A 23,238-nucleotide genomic window follows, 5' to 3' on the forward strand; every position below is an offset into this window, starting at 1 on the left:
GTGTGTGTGGTCAATAAGGGTTCTCTACCTTGGGATGTCCCTCTTGAATGATTGCTAGTCTTATGTTTGAGGTTTTACCTTGTTAGACCCATGGGGATTTCCATTGTCCAATCTCCCAGTTGCAAACCAAGAGCCATAATCAGAGTGAGTCAGAGGTTGGGGTCGTGAGTGTTGTTACTACGTGTGAACAAACCATGAAGCTTCCCATGTACTACTGCTAGGGTGAGGTCATCAATTTGTGGGGGGTATGAAGGACAAATTGATGTAATGGGATGCACCAAGGGATACAAGGTTTGTGTGAGGTTGTGTGTTGGTTAGTGTGACCAGGTTAGGTGGTAGAAGGTTCTATTACGTGTAATTGAGAGAATCATTGGCTCGATTGACAGATCAATGGAGTGATTTATGTATCTTGAGATACTCTCCTTTGGAACACATGCATTGTATCAGTTGCCCTAACAAAAGCCTCTCTACTGTTGACTAAACCACTCTATTCACTTTATTGTTCATCTATTCCATTCCTTCCTTGCTATTCCATCACCCACCACAACGAGAGACGGCTCGACAAACGCAGACACGAGACATTGGAGAGCCACTATGGCACCTGGATATGTATTCGGAGCACTTGCTCTACATGGCTGAGTTTTAAGCTTTGAGCTTTGAGATTACTAGCTTAGCAATCACCAGGGGCCTTAGCAATCCCTTTGCTTCAGCCCACAGTGGCTTGTAAGAGTCAACTTTCTAGATTGTATTTTGTCTCATGGGCGCTTGAGGACTTCCAAAGACCTTAATACAACTCTCTCTCTCTCTCTCTCTCTCTCTCTCTCTCTCTCTCTCACACACACACATACCCCACTTTGATCTTTCGAAGACTTTTGATAAACTCTCTCTCTCTCTCTCTCTCTCTCTCTCTCTCTCTCTGCCGTATAGTTTCCCTCCCGTCAGCCGTACAGCTCGTACAGGCTGTCGCTCAATCAGTTCGCCGCCTAGCAGCTGCTAGCTGTGCTACTAGCTAGCTAGCTTGCAGCACCAGCAACGCTGCCTGTAGCCACTACCAACAGTGCTGCCAGCGTCACCAGCCAGAAGCACCGCCACCAACCTCTACGCCAGAAGCACCGCCACCAACCTCTACACCCTATAGATTCGCCATCACCTGCCAGCAGGAAAACCTAGACTCAAACGAGACCTCAGGCTAGGGTGAGCCCTTGGCCTAGTCCTGGGGGTTAGTGCTAATCGAAGGGCAGAAATAATTGTGTAGGTCATTATGGAGTTCCCCAAGACAAAGCTGTTCCCCTCGACTCCAGCCAACAGGAAGCCTTCCTACGCTGATATGGCCTCTACAACGTCCCCCTATGCCTTAGCATACCACAGATTTCAAAGCAAAGGAGACCCACTTGAGAAGATTTACTTCCTGCAACAAGAACTCAGAGATGCAAAGCTTCGCATTGTTTCTCTAGAGAAGGCAATCTCAACAATGAAGAGCAATGGCAAACAAGAGATAGTCCAAGAAGTCTTACAACAATGTAATATTGCAGCCCCTGCACCACAGCTTGTGACCAAGGTACAAGAAATTGTCACTACTCAGCTCAAATCTATGGGACAGGAAATTACAGCAACAATGCATAACAAGATTGACAAATGTGATGTTTATAAAGAGGTACAAGAGCACGGAGCTATAGCAAGAAACAAGAGGATCTTGCACATTGGGGGATTGCAGGACAACTACACTAATTGTTTTGATGATGAAGGTGGTTACACTAAAGAAGAGAAGCATAGCCAACTCAAGAAGGCAATACCACAAATCAAATGGGATGAGAAGGACATTGGCCTTATCACCCGAAAAGGGAATCAAATACAGGTTTATTTCAAAGAAAAGATTTCGAGAATTAAGATTCTCAGACAAACCAATAAGCTGAAGGGTACTAGAGTCTGGATATCTGAAGAGCTCACTCCGACTCAGCTCAAGCAAAGGACAAATGAACTCAACAAAATGAAGGAAGCACGCAAAGAGGGCAAATGGGCAATCTATCGAGATGGACAAGCACTCATCCGAGATTTCAAACCTAGACCCAAAGACTCTCGGTCTTAAACTGAAAATAAAGTTTCCAATGAAAAACAACAACAATGATGCAACAGAAGAGGGGTAGCATTGCACAAGCATGCACAAAAGAGAGGAGTTCTTCATACACGAGAGATGGAGGTATGTGCAGCTATTCGGCCACCCTACGGCTGCTCAACATCGTCTAATCCCAACGATAGATGACTAATTATACAGCTGGCCAGCTACACAGCTATGCCAGCTCTACTATCATTATTAACAATACAATCTTCCACCAGTAAACACGCTGCAACCAACTAACCTATCAAGCCGATGGCTGCCGAGCCCACTACCCAAGCGAGCAATCGAAAGGACACTCTTCCTTGAGCTCAACCCAAACCACATCACACCCAACATGCTCCAAAACTTTCGGTGCTTCTCTACACCAAATGACTGTGAATATGTCAACCACCTGCTCATCTGTCCTAACATAAGTCAAATCAATCTCTCCAACAAGGACCTGATAATGATATTATACTTCTATATGCTTTGTACTTGCAGCCAGTTGAATGCTACTCATATTATCACAATACAATGTGACTGCCTTGGCAACATCTTCTCCTAAGTCAAGTAGTACCTTTCTCAACCAAGCTACCTCACATGTAGCCATTGCTACACCTCTGTACTCAACCTCAAAATAGACAATGCAACTATCGGCAACTATCGATTGCTTCTTAATGCTCCAAGTCATCATGCCACTACCAAAACCGAATGCATCTTGTTGATCTTCTATCACAAGAGTTATCTACATTCCTCTCCAACATCAAGCCATAGCTTCAAAATCGCACTTCCATTGGCAACTGGCTTACACGCTGTCGTCCCAAAGTTTTAGAGCATATCCAATATATCATACCGCTGTAGAGGAGGATGCAGCACTCAATTTCCAAGACGTACCTTAGCTCACCAAGGTCTTTCATATCAAATTCCACACATAGAATGTTCTTTGCATATGCTATCTCAGCCGCATCACTTCCTGTAATTATCAAATCATCCACATATGTGACTATCACCACCATTCTTGCACTTGTCTTTCGTATATTTAAGGAACGATTAGCCTCACTTATCACAAATCTCCCACCCTTCAAGAACTTTCTTATTCTCGCTATCCAAGCTCTTGGTGCCTATTGCAGCTCATTTTCTTATCCTCGATATCCAAGCTTGTTTCATCCATACTCCTCACACAGGCGGACACACCCACAACGCAGCCCTCACTCCTACAAAACACATGATACACACATCAGGAGATGCCACCTCTCTCATCTCCTAGATGGCGAATGAGCCTCAAGAAGCTAGAGTGAGCACCAAGCAGCTGCTATGAAAGTTGCCATGTTGTCCTCTGTCTTATAGAAGATGAGCAAGATCATATCATCCAACACATTCTCCACGACATAATGGTATTGTATCTCAATGTGCTTCATCCGAGCATGAAAATCGGAGCACGAGCAAGTGCTATATCGCTTTGATTATCATTATTATACAGCTTTGATTATCACTGTGGCTGATGGTCAAAAACATCTATGAGGACCTGATCTCTCCAAGAGATCTGTGAAGCCAGATTGCCCCACACGTAGTGAAACAGGCAAGCCAATACTCAACCTCCGTCGAAGATAAGGCTACAATGGGTTGCCTTTTACAGATCCATGTGATTTCTACAAACCCGAGCGTAAAGTAGTATCATGTACTCAAGTGTCATGAGTCTATCGATCCTTGGTCACTATGTGTATCCTCCAACCACAAGTCTAGCCTTGTGCTTGTCCATAGCTCCATCTAATGTACGCTTCCCAAGGACAGACCGTCGCCTCGGTCTTGGAACCAACTACCAGGGGTCCCGTTCTTCTCAATGGCTTCTATCTCCAACTCCATAGCTCTGTTACAATGCCCCCGGGAGAGCGCTTCCTCCAAAACCTTCTCCTTTGCCATACTTGGACTTGCGCGGACCTCCTCTTTTCTTAGTCATGAAGAGGGAATATCAGTTACTCCAAAATCACACAGAGTCTCAAACAGCCACTTGGGCACCCTTTGAGAACCTAAACCTAAACTCTCGCCTACCACTTAAGGGGGTGCATCATCACTGTCTAGAACATCTACTACCTGCACGGGCTTAAGCATAGCAACTATGTCACTGTCGTCATCATCGGCTAGCTCGCCAAGAGTGGGTGGCTCATCAACCACTAAGGATGGTATCTATTCGTCAAAGAAGACATCCCTGCTAAGTAGATTCTCTCACGTCGTAGGATCATACAAGCGAAACCCTGTCGACGGAGAGTTATACCCCACCATAGATCATTTGGGTGAAGTTGACATCCAAATTTTCCCTCTGTTTCTTGAGAATAGTCAAAAAACTTGGGAATTTGACCAATGACTTCAACACTAAATTTGCAGCAATCCATAGCCCCTAGCAAATCATCTCTTAGGCTGAAGAGTTGGGCATATTATGGGCTTCTTCCAAGCCATTGAAGCCCTCTATTTAGAGATATATACAATAGGATAGATAGAGTGGTAGATATGCTCAACATGTGCAAAGTCTCAATATTTCAGCCTGTGGCTTGCCTCATCATGATGTGGTTTCCTAGAATGCAATAGTCCACTGCTATGTGAAGCATGATGATGGTAGATATGCTTTAGAGGTATATGAAAGAATGTGTCAAGAAGGTGTCCAACCATGTGATAAAACCTTTGTTGTGGCATTGAAGGCTTGTAATAATGAGAGACATCAGGTCTCCTCCCAAAATATGCTTCAAAAGGTGTTATCTTAGAAACAGCTGAGATAGGAGACCGGTTGATGATGTGGACTGCCAGAGCTATAGCTTCTGTCCACAGAAACTGGGGAACATCACGATGCGCCAGCATGGTCCGGGACATCTCCACAACTGTTCTACTCTTCCTCTCCACTACCCCTGCTTCAGAAGCAGTACCTACATTGGCAAATTCCGCTACATGCCCTTCTCTACACAAAACTCATCAAAGACTTGGGAACAGAACTTACCAGCCTTGTCAGCCCTAAGGTCTTTCACAGTCAACCCGAACTCATTCTCCACGAGATCACACCACTCTTGAAACTAAGAATATGCCAAGGCCTTTAAAGTCAGCAAGTGAATTTGCTGAAACCATCAACCAGCAACATGAAATACAACACACCGCCACAGAGATCTACATGAACGATCTCAAGAAGTTTAGAAGCCCCTAGCTTGCTTCGGAAAGGCCTCTCGAGGGTGCTTCCCTCATAAACATGACCACCAGGTAACACAAGAATCATTTGTTCCAAGCAGCTCGTTGAGCGCATCAATTTCAAGCGACCAAACCTGAAGTGCCACAGGTCACCTTAAGGGGTCCCAGTGATTGAAGAGAGTGCCGACAATGTGTAAATACCACAATCCACCGTACTAGTGCAAACTACCTGGCCAATTGCTTTATCCCTAACCTCCACATAGGCTACATCGAACAACACCGTTGTGCCAAGTTAGCATGTCTCATGAACTAGCAACAACATTAAACCCAAGGGACGGTACAAACAAGGAGTACTCCCTCCCTCAGCCGTCTAGAATAATGTTGAGACTACCTTCACCATGAACCTTGATCGTTGAACTGTCTCCAATGCAAATGTCATCCCTCGTAATCACGAAGTTCTTGAATTCTGTTGGGGATGGATACATGTTGCGAGACAAGAATCCAAGTCGTGGAATCTTTTGCGTGAAGGGCAACGTCGCTCTTCTTAAACCTGTATCCAATTGCTTGATAATTTTTCTTTTGAATTTTGATTTATTTCAAAATATTTATGATAGACTGCTTTGCAAAAAAAGGCGAACGTTTTCCTACAGTTCAGTTAGGTCATGGGAGCTAGGTCTAGCATTTGAGGATGGACCCCCTTGCTTGAGGTTATGGGCATTAGTGACCCACAAAAGTGATGTCCTCTCCTTGAGAGGGACATCAAGAAACACACCCCACCTAAGTGCCCATTTCTAGGACCAATCAAATGCACAGATTGCAAACTGAGCTTGCAACCATCGAAGAGAATGTTCTGAGGGCCTTGGGTGTGAGCCAGGAAACATGCCAAGAGGCATGGAGATACAAGATAAGACAACAAACGAATAAAACTCTTAGTTGAGGTCAATCAAACTCAAAAATGACTTTAGAATAGGTCAATGTCTAGGACTACGTACTAGGAACTTGTCAGTGAAGTCAAAATTCAATCCTGACAAGTTTAAATTTTTAGGGTTTTAAGTGACACCTAACACAAGGCAAGCTGCAGGCTGAGCTGGCACCAGGGTCAGCTGGCCTAGCCACTTGGTAACCGGAAGGGGCAAGTGGCAAGAGAGACTGGACAAGTGTGTGAGCAGCCCACCATTTGGTGGTCTGGAAAAATTGCCAATTTGGAACAGTCTGGCCCCCACAAACTTGCCATCTTGGGCGGATGGTGGGTTGGACCTGTAAACGAAGCCAGCCCCCTCCCTCATTTGACACAAAAATCCCACGCCCAATTCAGTCCTCCTCCCTCCTTGGTGCAGCAGCCCTCTTTCCTCCGCCATCTTGGTCCCCCTCATGCCCTCTTGGTGGTGCCGCAGCTTTCTATCTCCTCTCCCACGTTTCTCTCTCTACAGCAGCACTTTCTCTCTCTACAGTTCAAGCCTCTCTCTCTCTCTCTCTCTCTCTCTCTCTCTCTCTCTCTCAGCCTCACCCGTTACCTCAACCTCTTCGCCCGTCACCTCAGCCTCGTCACCGTCCGTCGTCAACTCCACTAGCACCGCCAACACCGCACCAGTTAACCTAACCTAGGTTAACTTTGACCTAACCGAACCTCGACAGAGGTTAACCCTTAGTTGGGCTGAACCCCCAGCCCAGCTAGGGGGTTAGCTCGGCCAAGGGGCAGCAGAAGATATGGCCAGCAAGGAATGGCCGAGCCTCTCCTCGAAGTCTCCCCCCTCAACCCCAATCATTTCAGGCAACAAGTCCCGATACGCCACTGTTGCGGCAATGACACCCTCTCTGTATGCACATACATACCTACGAGGAGGTTTGGACCAACCCATCAATTGGCACCATGAACAGATTTTTTATCTACAAGAGCAAGTAAGAGAGTTAAAGATGCAATTGGCAAATGCAGTAGCTAGAATTCAGGTTCTAGAAGGACCTAGCAAGCAAGCAGTCATCGATGAGGTTGTGAAATCTTGCAAGGCTTCCCCCCCCTCTACCCCCCAGCTAGTCTCCACAGTCAAAGACCTAGTTCACACTGAAGTACAGACCGCAAAGAAGGAAGTGATTGTGGAGTTCGATGCAAAGGTTAACAAGGCTGACATTCAGGAAGAGATTAAAGAACATGCAGCTAGGCATGATAACGATTTGAAGATTAGAATAGGGGGACTCACCGAAGGATGGTGCAAAGAGGAGGACTCTTTCAGCGACACCTTAGCACATATCAAAGCAACCATGCCTAATATTGATTGGACACTTGATAAGGATGATGCTCTTGATGATGACGATGAACCCAGAGCAACTGGTATCTTACAATCTAAAGGTCATGCTATCATTACACTTAAGTCACGGGATCTACGAGTCAAGCTTCTCCGACAATCCTACAAGTTGAAAGGAACTAAGATATCGATAGCTGAAGAACTTATACGAGATCAATTGAAAAATAAGGCAGCGGAATTAGCTAAGGTCAAGGCTGCAAGGAATGATGGAAAATGGACAGTGTACCATGAGGACGTAGCACTCATTAAAGAGTTTAAATCCAAGCCAAAAGACTCTCAGTCTTGAACTGATGTATGGCCGATTATGTTTCTTTCCAAGTCATAATGTAGGTACTCTAAATAAATGGAGCTGCTTTATGCACTCCCTGAGAGCTACCTGTTGAAGAAGTGAAAGGAAAGCATGAAGCTGAACACGAAATGAGAATGCTTGCTTGCTTATGGAATGAAGAAAGGTGAGGTCCATATGTAGGCACCTCTACATGAGCCACCAAGCTCCACAATCATCTCCTCAATCAACTCCTAGAATCTCTCAATCATCCTATGTGGCATCTACCACCACCTAACAGTGCTTATGGGCACCTAACTGTGCCTCTAGCACACACACATAGAACCTAAGGTGTGCCTGGGGCATACACCTTGAGATATCCCATCAAACCCCCCTCAAGGGAATGCCTCAGGCTATGTCAAAGATACATCTAGTCTCATAGTTTCTCATGCCATCTCATGGTGATCAAGGATAAATCTATGGCTAGGATCTCATGCTAGCAAGGGTTCCCAAGGGTGTGAAGTAAACTAAGGGATACATAAGACCTTCCAATGGTTATCTTCCCCTGCATGTACATGCACACAATGTCTGCAGGAGGTACCATGGAGCAAAACACATACACATGGCCTACATCATATGGTGACCAGAGGTGTTTACAAAGAACACAATAGTTTTTTCATTCATTTTGGAGGACTATCCAAGCAGAGTATCTTGACTCAACATAAAAAAGAGATCTGGAGCATATATGGAGATGGTTCAAAAAGCATAATCATCATAGGAGGCCTCATCTTGTGGAGGCACATCAACTGAAAGTAAATTGGCAGTTTCTAGTTTTGTAGTTGCTTTCTTTTTGGCCTTACAAAACTTTTCATGGTGATTGTTTTTGCCACAATATTTGCAAGGATTGATCTTGAAGCGATCTTTTGAAAGGTGATTAGTCTTCCCACAATGTTTGCAAGGTTGAAACTTACCCATTTGAGTTTTTATGGCGTAGGCTGTGTCATTGCCTCTTCGGAGTTCCTTGTGCCTTTCTTCTTCTTGAAGAGCAGTAATAAGACCTTCAAGAGTAGGATTAGGAAGATTTTTCAATGTGGTAACAACATGATCATAATCTTCAGGCATACTTTTAAGCAATACTGCCATTGCATCATCTGTAGTGATTAGAGAGTTGATAGAAGCAAGTTGAGTCATGAGACTCCGCATGTGATTGACATGGGCAGCCAAGGGAGTGCCACTAGCCATCTTCAATTCAAAGAAAGCAATCTTAAATGACAATTTTGAGATGTGAGAGCTAGCACCAAAAATAATATCAAGCTTCTGCCAAGCTTCAGAAGGAGACTCCAAATCAAAAATGTGATGAATATAGTCATCTCCTAAGCCAAGAGCAATAATGCCATAGGATTTCTCCTCTCTAGCAGGATCTCGTGCCGAGCGTGTAGGAGCTGAGGATTCTCCAGCATTAGAGGCTGTTGAAGAAGAAGTTGAAGCAGGTTTGACGAGTCCCCACAGGTTTTCTCTCATCAATGCAAACTTGACTTTCATCTGCCATGCTTTACCATTCAACTTATCAATATTCAAGAAAGTAGCCATGAGAGGGTCTAACCCAAAATGGGCAGTGTCTACTCTCTTACAAGGCTAGAAAGAGTTGAAAAGCTTCAAAGTACAAGCATTTAGTGTAGCAAAGACTTGTAACCAAATTCCATAAAAATCATAATGGGAATGAAACTTTAACTTGCATGCTTCATAGAGGTGGCTAAATGAAAGTATTCCAAGCAAATCCAGGTATAGCAACCTAAAGGAAAGTTGTAGCCATAATTGTACTGATGCTATTCAACACTTTAAAACATCAGAAATGCTAAAGTAGCATCTAATGTAGCACCAAACTCACAACATCGTCAAAACTGTCCAAAACAGAGGCCTGATCTTGGAGGGCTTGTATCTCACTCTTCAAAGCAAAGAAAAGAGGGCTTTCTAGGTAGAAATAAAGCTGGTATACCAGAGAAGAGCCACTGAAGAAGAGAGGCGAAATGCCGCGTCACGTCACCATAGCCAAGAGCTTTAAAGTCGACTGGTTTTTCGTCTGTTTCTCCCTCCCTGGTGGACCATTTCACTTCAAATCTGGACAGGGGCTAGCTCATGCTGTTGTGCAAGCGTGGCTCAGAGGAATTTCGAAATGGTTGCTCCAGCAAGTCGTATTGCACGAAATAGCGTCAGGAAGAAGGCGACTGTTGCGCGGGTTTACAGGCACCATTGTCTAATTCCTCTGACGTGGAAGGTCGTCCATATGAAGGGTCTCTACCTGGGAATGGTTGCTTGTAGGTAGAGAACTCAGCCCTCCAAGTGGTTGGGCAGAAAGGGGCAAAATAGAGAGGAAGGTGAAGAAGAAGAAGAAGAAGATGATGATGACATGGCATAAATGGGCTCAAGGAGGATCATAGTGCTCTGATACCATGTTGAAGAAGTGAAAGGAAAGCATGAAGCTGAACACGAAATGAGAATGCTTGCTTGCTTATGGAATGAAGAAAGGTGAGGTCCATATGTCACCAAGCTCCACAATCATCTCCTCAATCAGCTCCTAGAATCTCTCAATCATCCTATGTGGCATCTACCACCACCTAACAGTGCTTATGGGCACCTAACTGTGCCTCTAGCACACACACATAGAACCGAAGGTGTGCCTGGGGCATACACCTTGAGATATCCCATCACTACCCTCCCTAAGCTGATGTACTAATTGGTTTTCATGTTGTCCCATAGACTTCTTGGTCTTCCGTGGATGTTAATAGACTTTCTTTCTTTCTTTCTTTCTGCAGAAATCTTCCCCTCTCTTCACCTCTGGAAGCAGCAGCAGCACCTCTTTCTCTCCCCCTGCCTCAAAGCAGCATCAGCACTCTCTCTCCAAACCATTACTCCATTCTAAGGCTTTCTCTCTCTAGCCTGCATCACTTTTCCTGATTTTTCTCTCTCCAGCCCCAAGATCTCACCCATCCAAGCAAGACGGTATGTTAGTGTTGTGTGATGTGGTAAACCTCCAAGGGCAGGTGAGTAATATGAAGGTTAGAGGAGAGGTGAAAGTGCAAGTGCCATGACGCACAATCTCACGCATGGTTCCACATGCTTCATATGAGGAGGCTTCTACCACCTTGGAGAAGTCTCTTGATATGAACAGGTCTTGAGCTCAATTCTTCCATGAGACTCAGAGCTCTTGACCTCTACGAGCAGGCCAATTTGGAAGCTGGACCTCGTCATGTGATTGGTTGAAGCTGCTCAAACGACTTTGTCTCTCCATGACCTCGAACGGATCTCTCCAACGACCTCTACAAATATTCGACCAGCTTCAGAGCTATGTGTGCAAGTGATTCATGCTATCTACTCCGTGTGTTTGGAGCAACGGTCTTTGCTTGTGGTCAACTTTTGTGGCTAGTGTGATAGGAACTTTATAAACATATGCAACAAGCCCCATACGGATGCGCATTTGTTAGAGTGTGAATTTAGTGCTTAAACTTGAAGCTTTTCAATAAAGTGTGCTTTACATTTTATGCTCTCTCTCTCTCTCTCTCTCTCTCTCTCTCTCTCTCTCTCTATTAATTCCGAATTCTCAGTTAGTGAGTTAGTGGTGCATGCTGGAATTAATACATGACTATTGAGCTTGCATCTATGCTTCCCTATGAAGAACAGAGCAAGCTTCGGTACCGCCTGTGAGCGATTTGGTACTGCCTGTGAGCGATCAAGCCACCATCAGAGAATTGCTCAAGGCTTGTCACCTATGGGGAATATTTGATGCTCTTGAGGACCCGAGTTCATACCCTGAAGAAGGAGATCTCCTAGGTTCAAGATCATCAAGGTGCCAAACGTTCTCAGAAGACCACGAAGCTTTAATCAGAGAAGGTCTATCTTTGCTATTGGCATTCTTGCAAACGTATGTAGTCGAGTCCTTTTATAGTAGAGGCAATCATGGACGCATGGACTAAGAATGCGAAATTAGGGGTGCCTTAGATGACTGTAGTGAGGTTTCATGGGAAAAACTTCACCTCCTAGCAACCGTTTGTTCAATTGTTGTTCATGGAGAAAGGCCTATGGGGGGTGTCCAGGTCTAGAAAGAAACCAGCCAACAATCAAGGCCTTGAAAAAATTCAAGCATGGGATCTAAAAAATGAGAAAGCTCTCAATCTCCTTGGTCGTGCCGTTGGAGTATATTCCTTCCACCATGTTGATATTTCCAAGACATTGGAATATGCTTGAAACTCTATTCCGATCAAGGGTGAAGAACTCAAAGAGGCAAGACTTGTTCGGGTTGCAGATGGGAGATGGTGATTCCCTGGCCACGCATCTCAACAAAATGCAAGCAATTAGGAAGCAACTCCAAGCATTGAGTGTTCGAATTGATGATGATGATGCAAAGGCCATTCTACTCACGAGTCTCCCTCCGAGGTATTTCGAGATAGTCACAATACTCAGGTTGAATTCAGATGCTCTTGATTTCCATGATATTGTTTCTATGCTCTTGAATGAGGAGAGGAGAGCAGAAATAAACATGGCAAAGTACTTGTGAACCAGCTTTTCCAATCAAAGACAAAGGTAAGGGTAAAAAGGAGAACTTTTTGTGTGAGTATTGTAGTAGAGAGGGTCATATTGAAAAGTACTGCTATAAGAGGGCATTTGTTGTAAAAAGCAAAGAGTCAGATAAGAAGACACGCATAGTTGAAAAGCACGTGGAGGGTCAAAGTGATAACTTTGCTATTTGTGTGCATACAGAGACTCTAGTAATCAACCTAGAGAACGAGAACAACTATGCCTTTTAGAGAGATATATGTGCTTTCAATAAGTGGAGATAGATTTCATTTTGGCATTGGAATTTTATTGTTTTCTTGTGTTCACTCTAGCAACAATTTGGCTTGAGTCCTCGTCACGTATTATGGGGGGGTTGTTAGCATATGTTAATGTTGTGTGATGTGGTAAACCTCCAAGGGGAGGTGAGTAATATGAAGGTTATGGAGGGGCAAAAATGCATGTGCCATGTGGCACAATCTCATGCATTCTATGTGGTTCCTATGAGAAGGCTTCTACCAACCTTGGAGCTCAATTCTTCCATTTTACAGGAGATGTTCATAAAAAAATGAAGAGCCTTTGAATTTTACATACCAGCATTAGTTGCGACGGTCAGTGTCCACCACTCACAAGGACTTTGCAATTCTGCGATCTCCACTGTAATGGTGGCTCTTGGGAGATGACCACGTGAAAGTCCAAAGACGTCTCTTTCCTTTGCTTCAAATTCCTACGTTGGGATTTTGGTAGCACTCAAGTCATGATATAAGGACTTGAAGCAGCCACAAGGATTGACAAGCAGGCAAGGGCGAAGTTTTGGAAACAAGACCTCGTCATGGGATTGGTTGTAGCTGCTAGCACGACTCTCTGTCTCTGGATCTCTCCTACGACCTCTACAACTAGTCGGCTTGCTTCAGAGCTATGTGTGCAAGTGATTCGTATTATCTACTCCGTGTCTTTGGAGCAAGAGTCTTTCCTTGTGGTCAGCCTTTGTGGCTGGTGTGATAGGACCTTCGTAAATAGATGCAACAAGCCCCATAAGGATGCGCATCGGTTAGAGTGTAAGTTTAGTGCTTAGTCTTGAAGCTTTTCAATATATTTCATGCTCTCTCTCTCTATTCATTCCAAATTCTCAGTTAGTGGGTTAGTAGTTCATGCTAGAATCAATACGTGACTATTAAGCTTGCATCTCTCCAATACCAACATCCTACTTGGATCGGTTACCAAATACAACAAAAAAGCGACATGATGCACACAAATTCACAAATCCAATCACACCAAAAAAACGCTTTTGATTACACAGAGCTATCATGACAATGGAGAGATGGTGTGGATCCTACGTGCCTCAAATGAGGGCTTTAACAGGCTCCTTGTGCTCGCTCGTCTTGCAACTCTCGACTGCTCCAACTTGCCTTGCAAGTTGTGACTGCTTCGAGTCACTCATAGCATGTGACTCCTTAAGTTTGCTTTGCTACTCACTCCTTAAGTGACTTCGCTCAACAGAGAACTAGAAAGACTTTGTTATGCAACTAAATGCTTGAACTCTTTCCATCTAGCAATGCATTGTGACTCCCCGAGTTCACTCTGTGACCTTGATCCCAAAAACTAAGTTCTTCAGAGCTTTGTGTGTCCAACGTTCATGACTATTCATAAAGCGAGTTCCCTTCCCTGCCAATTTTTAAGCAATGCGGCAATTTCATATGTCCCCAACTGGTGCCAATGGAGGTCAAGGTGATTCACATCTACGCTCCGCAGAAGTAGCTAGCCTTCAATGGCTCCTAGCTTATCACCATGAATGCCTACAGGTCTACCTATTTTTTGGACTGCTACCTTCACATCCAATTGTGGGAATCCTATGCATCAGCTCGATCTTTGTTTGACGGAGGCTCATGCACCAATCGTTAAAACCCTATTTGTTGAACATGCCAAATCAAGACGTGGCAATTGTTGCTAATCAAACCCAACTCATTCATGCAACACCAATTGCCGTTCAAACCATGTTCGATGGCATATCAACAATTGCCGATCAAAACCAGTTCAACCATGTGGCAACAACTGTTTGACAATCACAAATTCGATGGCTTGTCAGTCACCACTCGATGATCAGAACTCACATGTGGGACAGCAATCTCTAATATTAAATCCCAAAAATAAGAGAGCATTAGAATGGAATACCAAAGAACCAAACAACTAAGTAACTCGTCCTAGGAAGGGAGTACAATATATAACTTTGTAATCATACAAATTTAGATTTTTTGTTTTTCTAAAGACCAAAAATCTACACAGAAAATAAAAGAGAAAATGAAAGAGAAGAAAAAAGAGGTAAACAAAAACTTGTAAGAAAAACAAAAGGAAGACATACTTAGCAAGCAAAGCAACACTTATGTCGTCATCAATGCCCAAGCATAAGCAGCTATACTGGGTTTCTAAAGACCTGCAAAGTCTCCTAGGTAAACCTAGTGCTTACTAAAATACATCAAATAAACAAGAGAGAAAGAAAACAAGAAAAAGAAGAAAGGAAGAAGGTGACTAAGCAAAAATAAACAAGCAAGTCAAGAAACAAAATCTTCCAAAAAAACAGGAACAAAATCTCCCTCTCTCTCTCTCTCTCATTTAAAACATAAAATGGAAAGCTAAATGGACCATTTACACTTCTGTATCGCTTCCTACAAAGAGGCAAAATTACATTCCTCACTTAGAAAGCACAAGCATACTCAATCAAACTCTCTTTTGAAACTAAAAGAAAAACGGGCTATTCAGCTCCCCGCTTTTTGTTTTCAGCTTGTGTTCAATTATTCTAAACATACCTAAGGCCGATACACCATTCATAAAAGACTTCATATTTAAGATTGTGCCTACTTTTTTCATTATTTTCCTTGGATTATACCTCTTGTGTAATAGTAAAGTGATCAAATTACTACATTGAGTGATCAAAGACTCCTTAGTTGTACAAAGGCAGGAAAATCTATGGAATTGGGAAGAAATGGCTCCATATTTTGCCAAATCAGACATATTTGAGTCAATGTGAGGCATTTTTATAATGTGTCTAAGAAAACACAAGAATCCCCTATTGAAGTGCAGTTCAGTTCACAAGAGTCACGAGGATAGATTCCTTCTCCAAAAGCACAAGCGTCTTTGTACATAAAGTCTTGAAAGTCAAGAACATCTGGTACAAATCATCTAGAAAACACCTAACTTGACTAAGCTTATGTAAAATGATAGGGCAGGTATTGATAGAAATAAGACGTTGCATAAACTCAAATTCATAGGTGAAAAGATAAAAGTTTGCTAAAAAGACAGCACAATTAGTGCCCATGGGAATTCCTATAATTAGTTGAAACAAAGAATCACCTATTGTGATGTAGAGATTAATCTATCCATGAGCAAACATCTTCAACACTTGTACAAACTTATACTACTCAATAGGAATAGGAAGTCACTAGCAAAGAGCTTGGAAAGCAACTAGGAGCACAGTCCAAAACATCTAAGTTGGATCATGTATTGAATTGTAACAAATGTGAATGATTCAATGTATGTACAATGGTAGGACACATTCCTTTACTCAACCAAATTAGGGGCAGAAGTCTCTCTAAAAACATGCACACATAGCAGCCAATGGTAACTCACAGTTGTGAATAAGACAATAAATATTACACCCAGAAGCAGAACTTAATATTACCCATAAGCCACTCTCACAAAAGGCCCCATAACTATCACTACAAACATCAAAATTTGGCATATGAGTGCTCTATAGACATAATATTAGAGTCATTAAAACACAAACAAGAATCATCATACATGGTGCAGCCTTTCTCTATCACTCGTCACCTTAGATCACTCCCCCCGCTCTCCTAATTTGAGGGCCTACATATGGGGAATTGACCCTTTCATTTCAACAATACCAATTACTACATGGGAACTAATAGTCGCTCTTGTGGTCTTAGGACATGAGGAAGTTCTTATACACAATTGTTGCGAACATGGATCTTTACAATCACCAACCCTGGGCACCGAGATTCTCTAAGGAATAGTGGAATTAGTGGCGGCAACACAAAAAAGATTTCTCATAGTAGAATTGGAAATCAAGGTATGAACCCCTTATCCCATCATGCTAGCAAAAGTAGGGATAATACCTATGGAACGGGAAGCACTATGTCAGCACATCCACCACCTTAACATAGTGGCTAAGATACATGCAAATAAACTCCCACATGGGCCTAAGGATGCAACAGAAGACAATGGCTAGTACAAAGACTGAATTTGATGGTGAGAGCTTTGGGGGATGAATGCCACAATCGGTAACAAATAAAATGTTAGCTATGGCATGAACCAAGAGAGAAAATGGAATTTACGAGGAAGAGATCGACCCTATGCTGAATTATGTTTAAAAAGATATCTCGGTCTTCAAGGGACACATGATATGTAACATGAAGACCAGCTCGGATGATCTTGAATTGGGAAGGGACAGGAGAAGACAAACTGCAAGATCTGCCTAGCAAGGGCACTAGAAAGTGAAGAACACAAACTTCTCTATTGCCAAGCTTATATGCCCATCACGGAGAAAGACAATATTGATGCCGTATCATCCAACAATTTATAAGGCATTTTTTGTCAACACAAGGATCATGTTTTAGGAGTTTTTGGGTTATTCAGAGACAAATTTTTGGGCTAGGTATTAGTCACATAGATAGTTCTCGAACATCACTTGAGGATGTTTGGATGTGTATATCCAACAGCTACTCTCAGTGAGCCGTATCAGCACTATTTAGTGATAGATTATCTGACCCAAAAGTTCTATTGGGTCTCTAGTGGCACTTAATATCCTCTCTCTCTCTCTCTCTCTCTCTCTCTCTCTCTCTATCCAACAGCTACTCTCGGTGAGCCGTATCAGCAATATTTAGTGATACATGACAAGGTTTATATGTATTGTCATATATATACCATATATAAGTATATACCTAGATGAATCCAGGAACATTCCCAAACTCATCCTCTAAAAACACAACATAGTGCAGTTTCAATCTCATGATAGTCACTCACAAGGTTGAAAACCATAAACTCCATCATGCATAGCAGGGACTAGCTACTATGACATCCCCACTGACGTCATCAGCGCCCAACAGTGGGTGTAGACCATAGTATAAAAATATGCTCTCACACATACAAATCCACACACCCACACATACTTGAGCATCCATTTATACAAAGTCTTCGTACTGAGTTTCTATCGGCACTCCGAAGGTGAAGGGCAGACTCAGCCATGATGAAGGCTAGCACTAAAGGAGAAGGCTAATCAAAAGGTAGTCCAAAATCTCTTCATTCAAGCTACAACTGCTTGTGAAGTCTAAACATTTTCATTTTAGTCTCTCCCCAATGAGCATCTAAATCTAAATCTAGCTGATAGGGCAATGCACCATTTAAGATAGAAAGAATTATCACAATACCACCAGGCCGCAACTTGGACGAAAACTTCACAAGGTGAAATTTGCATGTCCGCTTATACGGCAGAAGCATATACCTAGATGAATCCAGGAACATTCCCAAACTCATCCTCTAAAAACACAACATAGTGCAGTTTCAATCTCATGATAGTCACTCACAAGGTTGAAAACCATAAACTCCATCATGCATAGCAGGGACTAGCTACTATGACATCCCCACTGACGTCATCAGCGCCCAACAGTGGGTGTAGACCATAGTATAAAAATATGCTCTCACACATACAAATCCACACACCCACACATACTTGAGCATCCATTTATACAAAGTCTTCGTACTGAGTTTCTGTCGGCACTCTGGAGGTGAAGGGCAGACTCAGCCATGATGAAGGCTAGCACTAATGGAGAAGGCTAATCAAAAGGTAGTCCAAAATCTCTTCATTCAAGCTACAACTGCTTGTGAAGTCTAAACATTTTCATTTTAGTCTCTCCCCAACGAGCATCTAAATCTAAATCTAGCTGATAGGGCAACGCACCATTTAAGATAGAAAGAATTATCACAATACCAGCAGGCCGCAACTTGGACGAAAACTTCACAAGGTGAAATTTACATGTCCGCTAATACGGCAGAAGCATATACCTAGATTAATCCAGGAACATTCCCAAACTCATCCTCTAAAAACACAACATAGTGCAGTTTCAATCTCATGATAGTCACTCACAAGGTTGAAAACCATAAACTCCATCATGCATAGCAGGGACTAGCTACTATGACATCCCCACTGACGTCATCAGCGCCCAACAGTGGGTGTAGACCATAGTATAAAAATATGCTCTCACACATACAAATCCACACACCCACACATACTTGAGCATCCATTTATACAAAGTCTTCGTACTGAGTTTCTGTCGGCACTCCGTAGGTGAAGGGCAGACTCAGCCATGATGAAGGCTAGCACTAAAGGAGAAGGCTAATCAAAAGGTAGTCCAAAATCTCTTCATTCAAGCTACAACTGCTTGTGAAGTCTAAATATTTTCATTTTAGTCTCTCCCCAACGAGCATCTAAATCTAAATCTAGCTGATAGGGAAACGCACCATTTAAGATAGAAAGAATTATCACAATACCAGCAGGCCGCAACTTGGACGAAAACTTCACAAGGTGAAATTTGCATGTCCGCTAATACGGCAGAAGCATATACCTAGATGAATCCAGGAACATTCCCAAACTCATCCTCTAAAAACACAACATAGTGCAGTTTCAATCTCATGACAGTCACTCACAAGGTTGAAAACCATAAACTCCATCATGCATAGCAGGGACTAGCTACTATGAACTAATGCACATGCATTCGGGCACAAGCGTCTATGTATGTGTCTAGGAACATGCCCAAACTCGTAATGCGAAATAAAAACAGACAGTGCAGCTCAACTCGTAAAGTGAAATCAAAACAGACAGTACAGTCCAACCTTATGCTGGTCACCCAAGAGGTAGAAAAATATCAACTCAGCATGCAACATGTGCTCTCACAATTTCACAGCTATCCATAGCAGCGTGTAGTGCTCTATCAAGGTGGCTATTCAGTAATGCAAAACGTATAAAGTTTTGCTGGATATGAAGGACACTTAGCTTGCACAGAGGGCAGAACTTTCACCAACACTCCAACATATTTGCCGCTGATGCAGCAGGTATAAAATGGCACAAGATCAAAAACATGCTTAAAAGATGGCCAATCCAGAACCGTTAATCTGCTAAGGAAGCATCACGGAACCTTGTTTCCACATGATAGATCCACAATCATGTCAAGTACCGTTTTGGACGTACGTAGGTAGGTACGTACATACATACTGGAACTAAAGACGTGCTCTAAGATGTAATGGCAATGGGCATCTAGAACGGGAAGTTGAAACTAAGGAAGATTTACGAGAGCGTTGAGAATCAACCCAAATTAATCCGTAGTTGATGTGCAATAGGCAATGACTCAGTTATTCATCAGAATATGCGTACCTTACTTATCACGAGGTAAGTCCTTAAAGTGCATGTGCTTATAAGTTAGTAAATGCTTGAGTATAGATGCAGCTGCATTACGAGACGTGCTCCTAGTCTTAATAATATCACGGCTGCATATGTGTTTTGCGTCTGGGTAATTGGTTACTTTTACCACACGCAATCGCTACCTGTCCATTTTTGCACCAACGTGTTGCGAGAGAGCGGACCAACAAATTAAAAACTCCTTAGACCTCTTCATTGCGGCGTGATAGAGAGATATTATGTAGTGCGCACGGTGCACCCACCGGGGGGAAAAAAAACGATTTGCTTTGGTGAAGAAGGTAACGCAACACGAACCTGTCCTGTTTGTTGAAGCGGGCACAATAAAAGAAAGAAACTGCAAAGAGCCAAGAATCACTGTGGACAGCGACCAAAGACAACCAATCCTCGCGTCTCATGCCATCTCTTGCAAAATTTATGCCTAAAGCTGGTTCCGGAAGCTCCGAAGGCACCTCTTCCGCAGGAAGATTTACCTCCCAAGCCCCGTCGGGGAAGCCATAAAGGCACAAATTCTCCTTTTCTGTATACAAGCAGCAATATCATCAGGATCATATTCCTTAAAACTAAACCACGGCGCAAATAGGACAAACCGGGGGACATGCAAGAACCCCCTATATTCTGCAACCTCAGTCTGAGGTTTCCACAGTTCAACTACTCGATAGACAGGACCAAGCTTTGTTAATAATTTAGTTTGAAAGAAAAACAGGACAGCTGCAAGCTTCCCGCCAGATAGCTTAAAAATCACGAAATTCTGAAATAAAATCCAAACCCTGCATGTCACTAGCATTGCACCAACCTGGATCGCAATGGTTGTAAAAGTCGTCCACCTCTGCAACAAAAGGAGAGCGGGAGGCGGAACCAATAAGAGAGAAAGACCAAAAAACCATTCCAAAGAAGCGAACGGAAAGCTTGGAAAAATTTTGCAGCGACATGCAAGAGGGGGGGGGGGCAATGAAGCAAAAGCCAAAAAGGAAAAGGGAGGGGTCACCGGTGGTAAGGGCGGTGATGATGCCGGAGCGACGACCGCGGTAATCCTGGAAGACGTCTTCGACGGAGTTAGGCATGGAGGCAGATTCCATTAGGGCAAAAGGAGGAGGAGGAGAGAAGAAGCAAGCGAAGGGGAGGAAAGGAAGAGGGAAAGATGAAATTGAGAGAGGGAGGAAGGAAGAATTAGGGAGGGAGGAGAGGAGAAGGATGGAAGGAAGAAGGGAAGGAAGCCATGGAAGCTGCGAGAGCAGAAAACACAGCGAACTCAGAAAACACAGAGAACTCAGAAAACAAAGAGAGAGCTGAAAACAGAGAGGCGTTTTGGTTTTTGCGTTTCTTTTGAGTTTGTCCGAGACGATGAAGAAAGTACGTATCTTGTAGTGTGTCCCAAGACATTTCATACGTGTGCGCCTTTGCTCCTCCCTTGCCACACGTGTGTGTGTGTGTTTTTTTTTTTTTTTTTTTTTGGATGCGAGGGACTTGGATTCCACTAGCCTTGATGTGTTTTCTCACTGTTTTTGAGTTCTTCCATTAGGCTCTCTTTTGGAGTCTAATGTCATGTACATTGATTTCATGTTAATAATATAGTTGCTGGTTTCACACAAAAAAGTGTGTGTTTTTTTGGAAAGAAGTAGGACCATCATCCTCGGCTTTGTCTCCCTCGTCAATTCCTTCACTCATCATCCTATCCTTGATCCTCCTCCATGGTCAAATCTACTCCTATGACCTCTCTACCGCTATTGTCTGGCTCCAATGCCTATCCCAAGATCACTCTTTCAAGCCGCATGCTTCAGTCTTTTCTTCCTCACTTGCATCCTTGTCTTTAACTGTAGATATGGTTGGAATCGTAGACTTGCAAGAAGGCGTAGCGATGGAGGAGCATTAGGGCATTCTCTAAAACCTACTGTGTTGAGAAATCCTATTGGTTGTTGCCACATGTCACATCTACTCCAGGGTCTATAGTCTTCCAGGTGCAGGTCTTGAGTCTTCCCTCTCCATCCAGCACCTGGCATGCCTTCCACAAAGGAGAGGCAAGGCCAAGGCACCATGTGGCACAACCCTTTGGGCAACACATGGAACCTCTCCTTAAAGAATAGAAAAAAGAAAATTCAGGAGCTCAAGGCATGCCTTTAGCATATGGAGCTAGCAAGGTATGATGAGCAAACCGTTGAATGTCTAAGGCTGATAAAGGGATGTATTGCCGCTCTATCAACTCAATTTATGTCTACTTTGAATGAAATGGCCAATGCACTAATTAATCAATTACAAAACAAGATGGTAGATCAACTGGCTAAGCAGTTCAAGACAAGATGGATGCAAAATTACAAAAGAGAATTGCAGGATCAAGAGGAGCAAAAGAAGCAGGATATGAATACTAGAGTAGGAGGGTTACCTATTATGATTGATAGGTGGATTAATTTGACAATCTGTCAACAAAACCTAAAGGAAGTCGTACCATGCTTTTGGGGTCCCCCTTTTGGCTAGAATCTATTGACAAAGTGGGAAAGCAAGCAATAGAGTTCAACTTGCTAAGAACATAAATTAAATCATTAAAAAATGCAATTGTTTCAACTACACTGGAGCTGAAAAAAAAGAACGTCAATAACATATGTAAACAAAGCACAACATATGCGAAATTGATGGCTATTTATTTCTGGCAAACCGTGAATGATGCCACCAAACATATATGGCATGTCAATATGGTCCTTTTTCCCTAAAGGGCCTAAAGGGGGGCCCTTAAGGGCCATATTGGCTATGGCCCTATGCGAAAATGAGTAGTGATAACACATGATGCAAAATATATATGAAGTTTGTATATATTAACAAGCTTGTATAAACTATTGTAGGTGTTGCGTCCCACGTGAACCATAATACACGATATTGCAGCAGCAACTGAGTACTATTGTAGTTGGCTAGCTTCAGTAATTAAGGATCATCCTCTCATGCATTACAGGGTCTTACATTGGAGTTTCATTCATAGATGCCTGCTAGATGCTTTCCATGTACAGGATTTGTCTCTAAGTTGCATGGTCAGACACAACTAAGAATTTTTTGGTTAAGTCATCATTATATCTTGGAAAGGATATTGGATTTCTATGATAACTTACTGAATTAGCTCTCCTTAAACATTATGCACGTATGAATTTTAGCCCATTAGAGTTTGCCTTTGGTAATCCCCTTTACCTACTTGCATGATCTTTGGCAATCCCGATAACATGGTCTTGGGCAACCACTTTAATTGCTTGGACTACCCATATGTTCTTTTTTACAGCAATTAAAAAGTGTATAATAGGGATAGGTTGATCTTGGTCAAGTTGACCTCCTACAAAGAAAGGTAGATCATATACTTATATAGTGTATGGGATAAGGTTGTTCTTCCATAGGCATAATT

At 42.9% G+C, this 23,238-nt stretch overlaps 1 protein-coding gene across 2 annotated transcripts in view; it reads right to left on the reverse strand.

Moving 5' to 3' along the window:
• The window catches only part of LOC147903865 (PHD finger protein ALFIN-LIKE 1-like), a 60,565-nt gene extending 39,393 nt beyond the window's left edge, over positions 1–21,172 (reverse strand). For both annotated transcript variants that reach the window (XR_015543957.1, XM_087401755.1), the window contains exons 1-3: positions 20,848–21,172; positions 20,656–20,688; positions 20,157–20,379 (exon numbers count right to left, since the gene is read on the reverse strand). Coding sequence is in view for 1 of the 2 variants with exons in the window: in XM_087401755.1 (XP_087257881.1) it covers positions 20,157–20,379; positions 20,656–20,688; positions 20,848–20,938 (347 nt within the window). In the remaining variant the exon portion in view is untranslated. The remainder of the gene's footprint in view (positions 1–20,156; positions 20,380–20,655; positions 20,689–20,847) is intronic.
• Positions 21,173–23,238: the final 2,066 nt, after the last annotated feature.

The sequence above is a fragment of the Dipteris shenzhenensis genome, chromosome 3, assembly GCF_047967505.1.
Source record: "Dipteris shenzhenensis isolate YYH24624 ecotype China chromosome 3, Dip_SZ_1.0, whole genome shotgun sequence".
In the NCBI taxonomy this organism is placed as follows: Eukaryota; Viridiplantae; Streptophyta; class Polypodiopsida; order Gleicheniales; family Dipteridaceae; genus Dipteris; species Dipteris shenzhenensis.